This window comes from Carassius auratus, unplaced genomic scaffold (assembly GCF_003368295.1).
Source record: "Carassius auratus strain Wakin unplaced genomic scaffold, ASM336829v1 scaf_tig00215416, whole genome shotgun sequence".
Classification (NCBI taxonomy): Eukaryota; Metazoa; Chordata; class Actinopteri; order Cypriniformes; family Cyprinidae; genus Carassius; species Carassius auratus.
Window position 1 is genome coordinate 1,613,448 of NW_020528079.1, and position 16,483 is coordinate 1,629,930.

The 16,483-nt window shown below is 38.7% G+C and overlaps 2 protein-coding genes across 2 annotated transcripts; both read left to right on the top strand.

The window, feature by feature from the left end:
• The first annotated feature begins 3,071 nt into the window (after positions 1-3,071).
• On the top strand, positions 3,072-5,974 carry dpm1 (dolichyl-phosphate mannosyltransferase subunit 1, catalytic). Its single transcript, XM_026260382.1, has 9 exons — positions 3,072-3,241; positions 3,429-3,528; positions 3,620-3,653; positions 3,727-3,803; positions 4,399-4,424; positions 4,577-4,672; positions 4,998-5,066; positions 5,172-5,286; positions 5,475-5,974. Exons 1-9 carry the CDS (start codon positions 3,111-3,113, stop codon positions 5,577-5,579), a joined length of 753 nt encoding a protein of 250 aa, XP_026116167.1. The 5' UTR covers positions 3,072-3,110; the 3' UTR covers positions 5,580-5,974.
• Positions 5,975-6,835: 861 nt separating this feature from the next.
• On the top strand, positions 6,836-16,028 carry adnpb (activity-dependent neuroprotector homeobox b). The gene is made up of 4 exons (XM_026260300.1): positions 6,836-7,442; positions 10,558-10,673; positions 12,368-12,460; positions 12,573-16,028. The coding sequence occupies exons 2-4, from the start codon at positions 10,566-10,568 to the stop codon at positions 15,360-15,362; spliced, it is 2,991 nt and encodes a 996-aa protein (XP_026116085.1). The 5' UTR covers positions 6,836-7,442; positions 10,558-10,565; the 3' UTR covers positions 15,363-16,028.
• Positions 16,029-16,483: the final 455 nt, after the last annotated feature.

The following is a 16,483-nucleotide window of genomic DNA, read 5'->3' on the forward strand; positions in this document are numbered from 1 at the left end:
CACCTGCAAAGGTTTCCTGAGCCTTTAAAATGGTCTCTCTCGTTTAGTTCACTAGGCTACACAATCATGGGGAAGACTGCTGATCTGGCAGTTGTCCAGAAGGCAATCTTTGACACCCTTCACAAGGAGGGTAAATCACAAACATTCATTGCCAAAGAAGCTGGCTGTTCACAGAGTGCTGTATCCAAGCATGTTAACAGAAAGTTGAGTGGAAGGAAAAAGTGTTGAAGAAAAAGATGTAAAAAACCAAATGAGAGTACTGCAGCCTAATGAGGATTGTCAATTAACAGCCAGTGTTAAGTTTCCACAGTCTGTGATGGGGTGCAATGTCATCTGCTGGTGTTGGTCCATTGTCTTTTTTGAAAACCAGTCACTGCACCCATTTACCAAGACATTTTGGAGCACTTCATGCTTCCTTCTGCTGACCAGATTTTTGTAGATGCTGATTTCATTTTCCAGCAGGATTTTGGCACCTGTCCACACTGCCAAAAGCACCAAAAGTTGGTTAAATGACCATGGTGTTGGTGTGATTGACTGGCCAGCAAACTCACCAGACCTGAACCCCAGAGAGAATCTATGGGGTATTGTCAAGAGGAAAATGAGAAACGAGACCAAAAAAAAATGCAGATGAGCTGAAGGCCACTGTCAAAGAAACCTAGGCTTCCACACCACCTCAGCAGTGTCACAAACTGATCACCTCCATGCCATGCTGAATTGAGGGAGTAATTAAAGCAAAAGGAGCTCCTACCAAGTATTGAGTATATGTATAGTAAATTAAAATACTTTCCAGAAGGCCAACAATTCACTAAAAATGTTTTTATTTTTTATTGGTCTTATGAAGTATTCTAATTTGCTGAGATCGCGAATTGGTGGGTTTTTTGTTAAATGTGAGCCAAAATCATCACAATTAAAAAACCAAAGACTACTTTAGTCTGTTTGCGTCAAAAATATTAATACACAAGTTTCACAATATTAGTTGAATTACTGAAATTGATAAACTTTACCATGACATTCTATGAAGATGATGGTTTATCTTTTGAGGCTGTTGATTAATTTAAATATCTTGGTCTTTGGATTGACCCTGAACTTTCTATCAAGCCTCACATTGATTATATTGTTAACAGAACATATGGTTGTTTGTGTTTACTTTATCGTTCATTTAATTGTTTTACATGTCAAGTTAGGAAAATAATTATTTCTCAGGTTATATTACCACTTATTGATTATGCCAATATAGTTGATCAAAATACCTCTGATACTTATTTGAAGTCTCTTAATTTGGTTTATAACTCTTGGTGTAGATTTGTAATAAGGTGTGCATAATGTACACATCATTGTCATATTTATAAAATACTTAATTGGTTACACCCTAAATCAAGAAGACAATTTAATTGGATTTTGTTTATTTTTAAATGTGTATGCTTGTAAGTTTTCTTATGGTGATTTTGTTTATGTATGACATTGATTGTTTAGTAATCCTGCTGTGGGTGTGGGGGATTGGTTGAACATGTCTTCTAGTTTGTGTATATGTTGCATACATGTTTTGTATGGTGGTTTTGTTTGTAATATTTTTTGTTTGTTTGTTTATGGACCACCTTGAAAATTAGATGTCACATCTCAAGGGGCTATACTTTCAATAAATTCAAATAAGTGATTTGTTAAGCATTAATTGCACTACTATTTATTTCTACTTCACCAGGACCTCCAAGTCCATGTCTGACCTGTAGGTGAGATTACTGTTTATCCTTTTTCAGAGGATCCATACCTTGGATGCCAGCCTTGAGTTGAGAAGTTACTGTTTTACTTCAGCATTGCCAGAACAATCTCTCTGCCCAGACTTTGTAGAAAGACACATTGTGATTTAATGAACAGAGTTTCTGCCAGACGCTGATTTTGAATGAGCCTGCTGATGGACTCTTTTGACTATATTTTTTCTTTGTGGTAGCTGATCTCAGCTCAATGCTTCCATTCTGAGATCACCAAAGCACTGATCATCCTTGACCCTGTCTTTTACCCAGGATGCAACCTGATCTACTGCTACAAGACTACAGTAGATTCATGTGCAGAACTTTTTGAGTAGCGCAGAGGAAATTACAACACAGACATACACTATTTAACAGAGAAATTTACAGAGATATTTTTGGTATCCAGACAAGGAACTCAAGTGTTAGAGAACAACAGCTAAAATCTGCACTATGAATGTTTCTAATATTTTACATTAAGTATTTTATTGTATTTAATGCACTGTATGTTTTAAATGTATATTGTTTCTTGACCAAGTGTTTTGTTTAAAAATTGAAATAAGCAATTTTTTTGCAAGAGAAATACACGTTAATATGAAATACACTGATATTATATTAATTGTCTTTACATATGCAGAAGTGCTGTCCATAGTATTTTATAGGATTAAAAAAAAAAAGGTTGACTCACCGTCATCATATCCGTCATGCTGCGTCAATTAAATAATTGCTATTTGCATTCACACACAAAAAAAACGTGTGTATAATGTATAAAAAGATCACTGGTGTTTACAAAAATAGCACTTCGAATGAATAATTTCGTTATGTAACTACAGCAGTGAAATCACTCATAACGTGGCATCATTTTTATGAAGCTTTCAAAAGCAAACTTCTTTTGATGTAATATAGTTTCAGATGCCTTGCTGGACCTATTAAAATCAACACAATCTGAGTGTTTCACGGGGAACCTTTTATTTAAATGTAAATGGCATGCCAGAGCGATGAATACAGTTTTTTTTTCTGTCGTTATAAGGCCACAAACGAAATTATTTTCTGTAATTGCTATTATTTTTACGGGCTGTTCCCATTTTAGGGTTAATTATTGTAATGTTGGAGTCTCAAGACTTTATCCCAAAGTGCAGTGTATCTAACATGCAACGTTCCTGCAAATTGAATTAAGAAATTGATTAAGTCTAAAGTTTTGTGACTAAATTGCGCTGCTACTGTAGTGTCCTAAATAAATAAATAAATAAATAAATTGTTGGATGCGCTCTGCATTTGAACTGCTGAAATATGATCTCCGGAACCAAAGGATGGAGCTAGTGATTTCCTAGGACAACGTACCTGATGTAAACATCCGGAGTCCCCGACATGGCGAGCAGGAGAGGTAATGCGAAGACCAGGGAGCAGTCTGACAAATATTCTGTTCTGCTGCCAACCTACAACGAGAGGGAAAATCTCCCATTGATTGTGTGGTTGCTGGTGAAGTACTTTGGCGAGAGGTAAGTGTGTTGTTATTTAAAGTCAATGGGCGAGAATCGTAATACAAGCAGTTGTCACAGACTGTAGAATCCTAGTGATGAGCTGGCAGTGACTGAGATGAAGAGTCCCTAAGCTGCTCTCTTGTATTTCGTTGGTTTTAAAAGAGCGTTTTTATTCAATTAGCCGTACTTTAATCTTATAATGCAGTGGATACAACTACGAGATCATAGTGATTGACGATGGCAGTCCAGACGGGACGCTGCAGATCGCCGAGCAGCTGCAGAAGATCTACGGCGCTGACAAGATTGTGAGTTTGATGCATTATGATAACACAGCGCACGACTGACAGCTTGTCGAAAGGAAAAATGAAAATCTGACATCTCTCGGTCTCTTTTTAGCTTCTGAGACCGCGAGCAAAAAAACTGGGATTAGGTAAATTGGCTCATATTTCATAATACTTCTGATATCTATAGAAATAGCGTGACTGCCCTTAATGTCATTTCAGGAACGGCTTACATCCACGGCATTAAACACGCGTCAGGAAACTTCATTATCATTATGGATGCAGATCTCTCTCATCATGTAAGTACTCTTCCATTGTATACTGTTTTGTACCTCCTTGAGTAAATCCTGGTATTCATAGTGTCCACAATTGTGCAAATACAGGAAATAGTTTCATATGTTTCTCATGCAGAGCATGCCAACAAGCCTTATTGATATCATTATTTTGAGTCTGTTCTTTTCAGTGAATTTATGCAAACTCATTTCTGCCACATAAGAAAAAATAATAGTCTTGCTTTGGTAAACCGTAATTATAATGAGATAAAAAAATAAATAATTATATGAAGTCAAAATTGTGAGAAGCTTTCGTGATTATGAGATGCTAAGTCATTATAAGATAAGTCAAAAATATAAGATACTAAGTCATAATTGGCCAAATTTAGACATTAATCTCTTTGTTTTGGTCTGTCATTTAGTACCTCCTAATTTAAACTTCATCATAATAAGGAACCACTTGAAATGTCAAAGAAATCAATTTGTTAAAGTGTTGGATAGCTTCAAGCACGTGTACTCAAAAGTATCAGGAATTTAAAATGAATCATTTGTTCCTGCTTTAAGTGAAAAGCCTTCAGGAGCATTTAGGTACATTTAAGTGTTGTTTTTTTCTTCCTTACAGCCAAAGTTTATCCCACAGTTCATTGAGTAAGTCATTTTCTTTCAATTACCTTATGCCTCTACTGTAACAAGACTTTTTAATCTGCTCATTGTTTTTGTCTAGTGTCGTTTTACTATAATATCACTATCATGTGCTCTTGTGTTGCAGCTACTTTCATGGATTATTTCTATTTGTTCAGAAAACAGAAAGAGGGTGGATATGACCTGGTCTCTGGCACAAGGTACAGAGGAGATGGAGGGGTTTATGGATGGGATCTGCGCCGGAAACTTATCAGGTATGTGACTGGAAACTTCAGCTGACTCTAGGAACTACATTTTATAGTAATATCCAACTATATTAGCTATTTGAGACCTTTATCTGTTACTGCCACATATACATTTCACTTGGATGTTGTACTGTAAGTTGCACTGAGTAAATATAGCTGGATAAAACAAAAACTGTGTCCATCTTAATTTCGAGTTGCAATGCAACAAAATGTGATTATTTTAAAGGGGGAAGATTCTTTTCTATACCCACTGTATAAATCACATATCACTTTTCATGTATAATTGATTTTATGGCACAAGATTACTTTGATTGGAATGATTGTTTCCTTTTAGTCGAGGTGCAAACTTTATCACACAAGTGCTGCTCAGACCAGGAGCATCTGATCTCACGGGGAGTTTTAGGTAAAGGCATGTTAATAATTTAATCATTGTTCTTTTTTTTAAACATTGTATTTTATATTACAATATTGTATTACTGTCTCCTATATCATGTGTTCTACGTTTCAGGCTCTATAAGACAGAGGTTCTTAAAAAACTAGTAGAGCAATGTGTGTCAAAAGGCTATGTGTTCCAGATGGAGATGATTGTCCGTGCTAGACAACTGGGCTACACTGTTGGAGAGGTCAGCACACATCTCTCATTCCACATTTCTTATAAATCTTGTTATGCATTAAACAAATAAAATATAGTTTAGATAATACATGCAGTCATTTATAAATTCAATTAAGTTTAAAAACATTTTTTTTCTAAAGTAGCAAGCCATATTATTTTATGATTATCTGAAAGTGGTCTCGTCTGTCTATTATACAGGTTCCTATATCATTTGTGGACCGTGTTTATGGGGAGTCAAAATTGGGTGGAAATGAAATTGTCTCCTTCCTGAAAGGATTGCTCACTCTTTTTGTTACTACATGACCTTTGACCTCATTTGGTTATGTTTAGTTTTGTGATATATGTTTAGAACTCATCACCGCAGTGGAACTGAAATTCAAGCTTTCCAAGTAACAAGTACATTATGATGAGTTATTTGTCCCATATCAAACTACAGTATAGTAGTGTTTCGATTGCTTGGATTTACCACTTTCCATGTTCCTATTAGTTTTGTTAAATGCTAGACTATATTTTGAAATGTACATTAAAATGTAACAAATGGAAATGGCAAATTTCTGAAAAAAAAAAAAATCCTTATTTTGCAAAAATGTTTTAATGCTCACTTGAGGTGGTTTTTGACTTGTAAGAGTAATGTTAATGTGAATCATTGGAGATGGAAACACATTTGCCGAATAAATTCTGACGTAGAAAACATTAAACCCACGTGTTTCCACTGGTGTTTTATTTACCATTGGTAACTAGGTTTCCAATACCCCCATCATCCACTCAAACAACTTCATGGAAATGCACCTAATTCACTTTTGTTTTTTTTTCCCTTTTTTGTGAACATCGAAAAGATTTGCTTTTATGTTTGGATGGAAACCCAGCTATTGCTGCGAAAAGTCCCTTTTGGAACATAACAGCCTGAGTTTTTGTACTTTGAGTGGCTATGGAGATTTATGCTTTGAAATAAACATTTGATGCAAATCATTTTGGTTATGCAGTGGGGTTTGGACATTATCATCTGGACGTATGTTATTTGTACAATACTGTGGACTTCCATCAAAACTGATGGAAGTCATTATGCACTTGATTTCACACATCAGTCACTGTCAGTGGAAAACAATAGCCTACTTCCTAAGACCTACTGCAATCAATCACTTAAGTGTCAACCCTATTTTGATGACATCCAAAAAGAAACATTTTCTTCTTTCAATGGCTTTAGAGTTTTCAGGCCCAAATAACACCCAAACTAGTGTAATGCAAGGAACTGCTCGGGCGAGTTTGATGCAGGCAACACCAAGGAGGGGGGATGACTCCAGAACTCAAGGGCCAGAGGGTGGGGGAATCACCATGGCTCACAGTCTGCAACCCCAGCACTTCACAAGCAGAAGTAGTCCCGGTGAGTTGCGCATGAGCGCGGTACAGCGCCACCACCCGAGCTCAAGTTGCTCTGATGCTGCCTGAGTACTAAGGCACTGTATACATCCGACTCTGCGGGGGTAGATACCAGATGCAGAATTGACGCATACGCCTCTATCCAATCAAGTTTCGGCCGATGGCGCCCCCTATGGGTTCATTCCATGTAACTGCACCCAGGGGCTGTTTACACCAATTTCAGGAGAATTCAATAAAACATTGTATGCGTGCACAGACACACTTGTGCATTTCAGATAAGCTTCGATGGAGGGGTAAATGTTAGATTGGTGGTCCTCTGACACCTCTCACCACATAATCCCCCATCCACCGCCGCTCTCCGTCGGAACAATGCTTTTTTTATGCTAATCAAACACACATGTCACTTCCGCCCCTTCTCACACGCCATTTTGGATAGTATAGGTACTGGACCGGGTCGTATTGTTTAAGTGGATGGCGGATTACGTTAATTGCTGTCAATTACATCACCATCGCGTGTCTTGTGGACTGTGCATCATCGCAAACGCAGCACGCGCTCAACGGTTCACGCTTATTCTTCCTCCAGGACCCCCGTAGACCCGCACAGACTCTGTTAGATGAGTTGCAGCAGCTCGTTCCCGGCAGACAGACAGCTCTGGGTCGGCCCGTGACAGGAGTCGAGCTCCCTCTTTCGGCGGTGTGTGTCCGCCCGGGAAGCGGAGGACGAGGCGCTCGGTTCGGGGGGCGGGAAAGTGACATTACGGGCTTTCGGCTCGCGAGAACGTGGAGCAGGTAACGTTAAACTCGCTCCCCGTTTTGCGCTTGGGGAACGCAAGAGACCTGCTAACTTACTATTAATAACTGGAGGAAATCTGAAAGGAGTAAACCAGACCCTCAGGTGGAAAACGTAGCTAACTGCATGTGTCATACAGTTGTTGAGCAGTTCTCTCAGGTCGTGAATTAAAAGTTTTTATTGATGTGTTGTTACCATTGTAAGTTAACTGTATCTGAGGGTTTGGTAGCAAGCCGGGGGTCGTTATCACTCACCGAGACACTAAATCAGACCGCTCACTCAAGCCCCCTGTTTTTCTCCGTTTGCTTAGTAACCTTAGTTAACGAGCCTAACTGTCAAAGTTAAACTGACGTTTTTTCGTTAACTCATCACGAATAATTCGCGCTGCATCTAAACAATCGTTAAAGGGACCGTTCACCAAATATCAATTTATGTCATCGTCTATTCGCCCTCACGTTTTTCTATGACTTTCTAATATAAGCTAAGGGAAATGTTAATCAGAATGTCAGCCTCAGTTTTATTGTTGGATAAAAGATGCTCTGAGAATGGTGACTGAGGCTTTCATTCGTCTCCTTTTGTGTTTCACAAGTCGTGTATGGAGTAATATTAGGTTGAATTAATTATCTGTATCCGTTTTTATTTAATTTCTAATTTGTGTGCGTGTGTGAATTGTTCTTTTAATTAACGAACAATTGCTGTCAGTTCAACACCTGCAGTTTTACTAATAACAAACCAAAGTTGGCTTTTGACATGTCAACAAACCAAACAGACCAACGTGTGACTGTTATTGATCTCTAATCGCTCAGTTGTTTTCCTTGTTAGTGTGTTGTCCTACTCCTGTACTTTCCTTCTTGATATTGCTCTATATAATTTGTAATGATTGTTGGTCTTTGAATGTAAGTCTGATATGTACCTTAGTATGTACCTCCTTGGGTAGTATAGATGTCATTCAGCAAATTGCAGTGCTTGAATTTGACATTTAGACAGCTAATGTTTATCCTGCTGTGTGTGTTTAATATATACAGTATTATTTGTGCAATTGTAGCTGTAGTGGTCCTTTGATGAAAACATGGTGCTGAATGTATTTGACAGCTTGTGTTTTTCTCTTTAAAGCTGGGTCCATGATTTTGGATATGGACGACCATTAGGCAGTTAATTAAGATGTGACCGATATTTACATTTTCATTCTTACTAATGGAGATTTGCTTGTGTATATGCATATGAATGCAAACCAAGTCATCTGTTTGCTAGGAGATCACCAGATAACCTCCACCCAGAGCAGACATTGCAGATATGGCTTTCCAAGCACTGGCCTCTGCTGCTGCCTCAACAGGAGGCGCCATTCCAGGGCTGTAACAAAAAAGGGAGCGGAAAAAGGGCTGGCAGAACAGGGAGAGGCTTATATAACATGGAGGAAGAGCTGTCCTCTAGCGCCATCTAGAACGGATGGGAGAGAGTCAGTTAGGGGATGAGGAACGCCTAACCAAAGAGAGAGAGCTCCTATTCGGTGCCAGAGAGAAACTGCTGCTCTTTGTTAAAGCAGGGTGTACCGTATGATGCTTGTCATTGGTGATGCCAAGAGCTGATGCAGGTTTTCCATGAAGGCCGCCCAGATAGGTGCATGACCTTTGACCTTACTTGAACTTTGACCTCATTTTTGCAGGCTGCTGTGGGATCGAACTCATTTAGCACTGCAGTTGTGTATGTTCGGCTCTTTATGTACGATACTGCACTGCTGTTTCTGTAGACTGTTGGCCGCAGATTCATTGGAAGCATTTCTGTTTTTCGGTTGTGCGATCGTATTTTGAAATCGTGCCATCCCATAGACATCAAGTACTGAAGCAGTTGTAAATGGTGCTTGGAAAGATTTCGATTTGCTTTGTTATTACATGTAAAATAGATTTAATGTATTAGAGAAATTCATACTTTTATTCAGCAAAGATGCAGGGAATTGTTAGAGTAAAGATGCACCAGAAGTGGTTTTAGATAAATTGTTCTTCTGAACTTTGTTCATCAAAAAATCCTGAAAAATAAAGCATATAATGAAGCATTTCCACAAAAACATTAAGCAACATGGCTGTTTTCGACAAAATAATAAATGCTATTAATAAAATATTATTTATAAAAATGTTTTAAAAAAATCTTGAAAATGTTAGTAATAAAATATTAATAATAAAAGCCCCTGCAAAACGAGCATATTAAAATGAGAAGACTGGATTAACGGTGCTGAAAATTCAGCTTTGCCGCCACATGAAATAATTAATCTTAAAACATATTAAAATAGAAAGCAGTTATTTTAAAATGTAATAATATTTCACAATATTACTGGTTTTACTGTATTTTTGATCATATAAATGCAGCTTTGGTGAGAATAAGAGACCTCTTTCAAAAACAATAAAAAAACTTTCCAACCCCAAACTGTGTATTTAAATTTAAAGTATATTGTGACGTCATAATAATAATTAAAAAAAAACATTAATGCATTAAGTTCCTTTTTAACAAAGCATGTGTAAGGTTGTGCCACCTTGCTTGGATCAATTATAGACTACCACATATACTCCAGACAGAGGTTGATTTCTTTAGTTGTCACCTCGTACATTGATTCTCCTCGTTCAAATTAACATTCTCATGTAGAAGGGCCCTTTATGGTAATTGCATGCCACCATACAAAGGCCGCAAATTAGTTTCCTGTTGTGAAAAGTCTCTTTGGCATTTAAATCATAAATACATTTGTTGATTGTGGTTTTTGATGAAGAAATAAAAGGTTGAAAAACACTATTGTAAAATAAGAACGCAATATTGTATGCTGTCAAAAGTCAGTTGGCTTTTTTCTGTAGGTGTTAAGGATGCAGCTCATTTTCCCTGGTTGTGATGAGAAAGATGCAGTCCGACTCATTTGTTTTGTTTAAGACCTTTTCTGGCAGTTTCTCTGGCTTGAGCCTGTGATTATGATTTGGCTTAAGATGCATTTAACTGGTCAGATTGATAGTGTCATAGTGAGATATACAGTACTGATATCTTATTCGTGAATTATTCCCTGAAATCATTCAAAACAATACAAAATGTGTGTATTATTCATTCACAATGGTTATAATGTATTGAATTTATTTTCAGGTGGCAGAATGTTTCAACTCCCAGTGAACAACCTCAGTAGTCTAAGGAAAGCGAGGAAGAATGTGAAGAAAGTGCTGGGTGACATTGGCGTAGAGTTTTGCAGGGAGCACATCGATGTAAGTAAATTTCTCTCTATTGTCTTCTTAGGCAAGGAAGTACATGCTCAACACCATGGATCATCTGACTCGCCTTAAAGGGATAGTTCACCCAACAATTAGAATTACCCCATGATTTACTCACCCTCAAGCTATCCTATCTGTATATGACTTTCTTCTTCCAGATGAATACAGTTGGAGTAAAATAAAAAAATATCCTGGCTCTTACAAGCTTTTTAATGGCAGTGAATGGTAGTCTAGATTTTGAAGAAAAATAAAAGTCTTTAAATCAATCATAAAAAGTACTCCACAGGGGGGATAATGAAGGCATTTTGTGTAAAAAAATATCCATATTTAAACCTTTATAAACTGTAATCCCTAACTACTGCTAACTGTCCTGTGCGTGTCCACGAGAGAGTGGTGTCCAGCCGATGACATTGGACGAGAATATGCTAGTTTTTTAGTCTCCTCTTGGAATACATCCAAATCCTCAGATATTTTTTCAGACTTAACAAATCCTCGTTTTATACTTCTAATTAATTACTGGTGTTTTGTTTTGCTCTCTCCTCTGTGCTTCCGCATGGAAACTATTGACCACTAATCACTTAGCCAGGACATTTTCTAATATTACTTCAGTTGTATTCATCTGAAATAAGAAAGTCATATACACTTAGGATGGCTTGAGGGTTTGTAAATCATGGGGTAATTTTCATTTTTGGGTGAGCTATCCCTTTAAGACCACTCCAAATGATTTAGTGCAGGGATGCTCAAATCTGAGATCCACTTTCCTGCAGTTTAGCTCTAACCCTAATCAAACACCTGAGCATGCTAATCATTTTCTTCATGGTCATTAGAAAATCACAGCTAGGTGAGTTTGAACAGGGTTGAAGCTAAACTCTGCAGCGCATTGGCCCTCCAGGGAAAGATTTGAGATTTAGTTTTTCTACATTACATTCTTTGTCACAGTGAAACCCATAGCTGTGAAATCTGTGGGCAATCAGGTTTTCGGCATGCTTTTATTATCATCTTCTAACCTTGAATCTTAACAGAATTTTTATTTATTTTTTATTTTTTGGCAAAAGAAATAACATATGAATCTGTTTCTTTAGCTTATAAAGTAGGCCCATGTAAACTTTTTGCATTTAAGATTGCCAGAAATAAAGCCGCCTCTCTTGCTTTTGAATAAATTTACTACTGACAAAATTACTGCACCTGCCACTAGTTCCATTGTTTACAATTTTATGGAGACAGAGCACCACAAAGGAAAATCTGTGTGGAATTTAAATATTTGAATTGATTAAAAGAAAAGGCTGTATTTTATGTTTTGTTACTGATAAAATTAAGCAACGTTGTGAATATCACTGTGATTTGTAATGCACATTTTGGCCATTCAATTTCCTAAAGACCATGCCAGGTATCTAGTTTCTTGCTTGTGATCTTTAAGAAAGAGCTTTTTTATTAACCGCTTTGATTGAAACCTCAAGTAGCAAGAATCTTGGCAAAGTTGGGTTTTTAATTGTTTTAGCTAATCAGTTTAGCTGAATCGATTTATTGATTTGAATTGATTTCTTTTTAGTCTTCATTCGTTTCCACACCTTTCTCTTTTAGACTGAAGTATAGATGCAAAACATAAAAAAAAATTCTTTATATGGTCTTATCTTTAGTGTATTGCGACAAAGTCATTTTCACTCTATACTTTTCTTTTCCCCCTCCAGGACTATAAGGACTTTGTTCCCAATGAGTTCTACATTAAGAACACCACATGGGACGATGTGTGCATGTGGGATCCCTCAATGACCAAATCACAAGTGAGTAGTAACTTAAGTCATTAAGAAACATTTTTTTATAATCTTCTTTCTGATTTTTAAACCCATCTCCATATTTCTTTACCCATATTTCTCATATTTCATATCTTTTTAGGAGTACCGCTCAAAGCCATTCTGTTGTTCAGGATGTACATTCTCCTCCAAGTTTTTCTCCGCCTACAAGAGTCACTTTCGTAATGTGCACAGCGAGGACTTTGAAAACCGCATTCTCCTTAACTGCCCCTATTGCACTTACAATGGGAACAAAAAGACTTTGGAGACACACATCAGACTCTTTCATATGCCCAACAATGTTGTGCGTCACAATACTGGAGGACATCAAGGGGCAGGGGTTGGCATGAAGGATGGTGCTCGTTTGGATAAGACACGTGATAATATAGAGCAAGCAGTGTACTATTGCAAGAAATGCACTTACAGGGACCCACTATATAATGTGGTGCGAAAGCATATCTACCGGGAACATTTCCAGCACGTAGCAGCACCATACTTAGTGAGGCCTGGTGAGAAGACAACACCAGCCACTGGGACAACGGCAGGCTCTGGTACAGGGAGTAGTACTGATTCTTGTGGTACCATCAGTACGAGCACAGCCATCCACTGCAAACGGTGCCTCTTTGTTCCTCGTACCTATGAAGCCCTTGTGCAGCATGTCATTGAGGACCATGAGCGCATTGGTTATCAAGTTACTGCTATGATTGGACACACCAATGTGGTGGTACCTCGAGCGAAGCCTGTGATTATGGTGTCCCCTAAAGCTCAGGGTGAAAAAGGCATCATTGGTGTTATGCCAAAAGGCACAGTAGTTACTGGAGTACGACCTTTATCTGCTCAGCAGCTGAGTCGAATTGTTATTCCTAAAGGGAGCTTGAATTCAAGTGGGCTCCTGTCAGGTGTTCATCTGAAGCAGGGGGCATTCGGTCTGAAGCCAGGTACTACACATTCCTTGACCATTGGAGGGCAACAGGTGCAGCTTTCAGTCCCACAGCAGTCTCAGACAAGCAAACTGCAGCTTTCTGCTAGTCTTCGTAGTTCAGTTTCTGGATCATCATCGACTTCCATACTAAAGATCCCGCAACTGAACTCACGAGTTCAGGCAGCAGCTACTACGGTGTCATCTGTTACTTCCAAGAAGGGCAACTCTGTCATCGGCACGTCGTACACTCAGAAATGGAAGATCTGCACCATCTGCAATGAGCTCTTTCCAGAAAATGTGTATAGTTCGCATTTTGAAAAGGAGCACAAAGCAGAGAAGGTTCCGGCGGTGGCCAACTACATCATGAAAATTCACAACTTCACTAGTAAATGCTTATACTGCAACCGTTACCTACCTAGCGACACGCTTCTTAATCACATGTTAATACATGGCTTATCTTGCCCACACTGCAGGGCCACGTTCAATGATGTGGAAAAAATGGTGACACATATGCGAGGGGTGCATCCCAAAGAATTTGTTGGGCCACGGACAGACTCCCCACTTACATTTGACCTCACACTTCAGCAGGGAAATCCCAAGAATGTCCAGTTGATCGTCACCACATATAACATGCGGGATGCCCCAGAAGAATCGGTGGCATTTCATGCCCAAAACAATGCATTACCACCATCATTGCAGGGCAACAAACAGGTGTTGCCACCAGTCCCAAAGATACCCTCAGATGCCTCAGGCGCCATACCGGCTAAGGCTACACCACAAGCAGCTGTACCTTATAAGAAGGATGTAGGCAAAACTCTTTGTCCTCTGTGCTTCTCAATTCTTAAGGGTCCCATCTCAGATTCTCTAGCTCACCATTTGCGTGACCGTCATCAAGTTATACAAACAGTTCATCCTGTGGAGAAGAAGTTGACCTACAAATGCATCCATTGCCTTGGCGTCTACACTAGTAACATGACAGCTTCCACGATTACTTTGCATCTAGTGCACTGCCGCGGTGTCAGCAAAACTCAGAACGGTCGGCCTGCTCTCTCCGCAAGAGTTGCACAGGCCCAGGGGGCTGGTCTCAAACGGGCGGGTTTAGCAAACGTCAGTCAAACTGAGCCAAAGAGACAGAAATCCGGAAGTGATGACCAGACTGGGCATAGCCCACCACTTTCAGCTGACAAACAAGATGAACCTGTAGTCTTTGCCTTGGACCCAAAGGGTTACGAGAATGAGTCCTACGAGACACGAAAAGCTTTTCTCACTCAGTACTTCAACAGGCAGCCTTACCCCACTCGTCAAGAGGTTGAGAAGCTTGCGTCCAGTCTCTGGCTTTGGAAATCTGACATTGCAAGCCACTTCTCAAATCGAAGGAGGAGATGTATGCTGAATTGTGAAACCTTAAACTCTCGGGTCCTGCTGGGATTTAAAATGGAAGACATTATAGATTTGCAGCATCCCATGAGCTTTGAGTCAAAGTGCTATTTCAAGAACCATAACCGGGAACATAAAAGACGAACTACTAGATATCGGATAGGCAGATCTGCCAATGCCATTCGCTTTCGGCAAAGAGCTACAACCAATGGTGACCTGCAGCAGAAGCATGGGATGCTAGCAAGGGTTTCCGCCAAAGCCTCTCTCTACTCCAATGGTCAAAAGGCCATCATAGGGAGCAACTGCAATGATTCACTGATGAGCACCTTAAAACCTGGAGCACTTGTCAATTCTGAACCAATTGCTGTGGACTCGGACAGCGATAAAGAGGAGAATGTGCAGACTGCACAGTCACTTAGTAGAGAGGAACCAGAGACAAATGATAATGTGGATGGGAGTAACTCTGACATCAGGGAGGACGTCCACAGCGAAAACGGTTATGGGTCAAAAGACTTGATAAACGAACCAAGCGGCGAAAGGGAAAGTACCAGTCAGGTATCTCAAACAAGCTTGAACAATCAGAGACTCAGTTAACCAAGCAACAGGTCTGATTTCTGGACAGGGTTAATAAAATGCACACGTATACCTTTGCATTAAGTTTAACATACTCCAACAATGCTGCCTCATTGAACTTCTAGACCTTGGTTACAGACAGTAGCTTTAAGGTTCTGTTTTCCCCTTAACTCCTAAAGCCATTTGAGAAAGGCAACAAAGTCATATTTTACAGTTTGAAATATTAAGATGAATGCAAATTGTGATTGTGAAGCTTGGGTCAACTTTTCCTCAGGATAGGGAAAGAAAAAGCTCAACATTTACCAAACAATCTATAATTTGCCTTCAGTTTAATATTTCTTTAACATAACCAGAAACATACTTGTTAAGCTGTTACACATTGTTGCTAAAAAGAGTGTTTATTAGAGCCAATCTTGAATTTCATGTTAACATATAGTACTGGTTGTGTATATTTGTACAGTCTTTCAGATATGTTTAAGGAGATGTTTAGGTGTACTCACTGATGGAAAAATACTTTTTGTGCTCACGCTTAATGGTCATATGTTCAACTTTGGTTTACATAGACAATGGATGTGGCTTCGGTGGCTGTTTTTTCTGTTTACTTTTATTAACAAAAGTATAGCATTTTGCTTAAAAATATGTATATCAAAGTATAAATAATGCAAAATAAAAGAACATAATATCTTGCTTTTGTTTTGCCTGTTTATAATTGAAGAATCTGTTTTTTTTTTTAAATATGTATTTACGATCCTGTAAATTGTTTTGCTTCCAGAGCAGCTTCTCATACATCTGCGTCTGCCCTAACGTAAGAGTATATGGCAGTTAAATTGACCACTATAGCATTTTGCTAGTAGATTAGCCAGGTTTGGTTCAGCCTCCACTGATTGTTTTCTTTTTCAGCAGTTACACACTTTTTCTCCACCAGCTGGACTCCTGTTGTGACCTCGGGCCCGAATGAGCATATCTATTCAGTCTAACTTTCTGTATGTTTAAATTTGTGACCTCCAGTTTATGTTGTCTGTTGTTTTTGTTTTGTTTGTCCACTTTATTCTATTTTCCTTCGTCACTGCAAACATTTCTGAACAATAAAGTGCTGTTTTGTCCTTCTCACAATGTTTCTAACCCTGGTCAGTCTCTGTTTT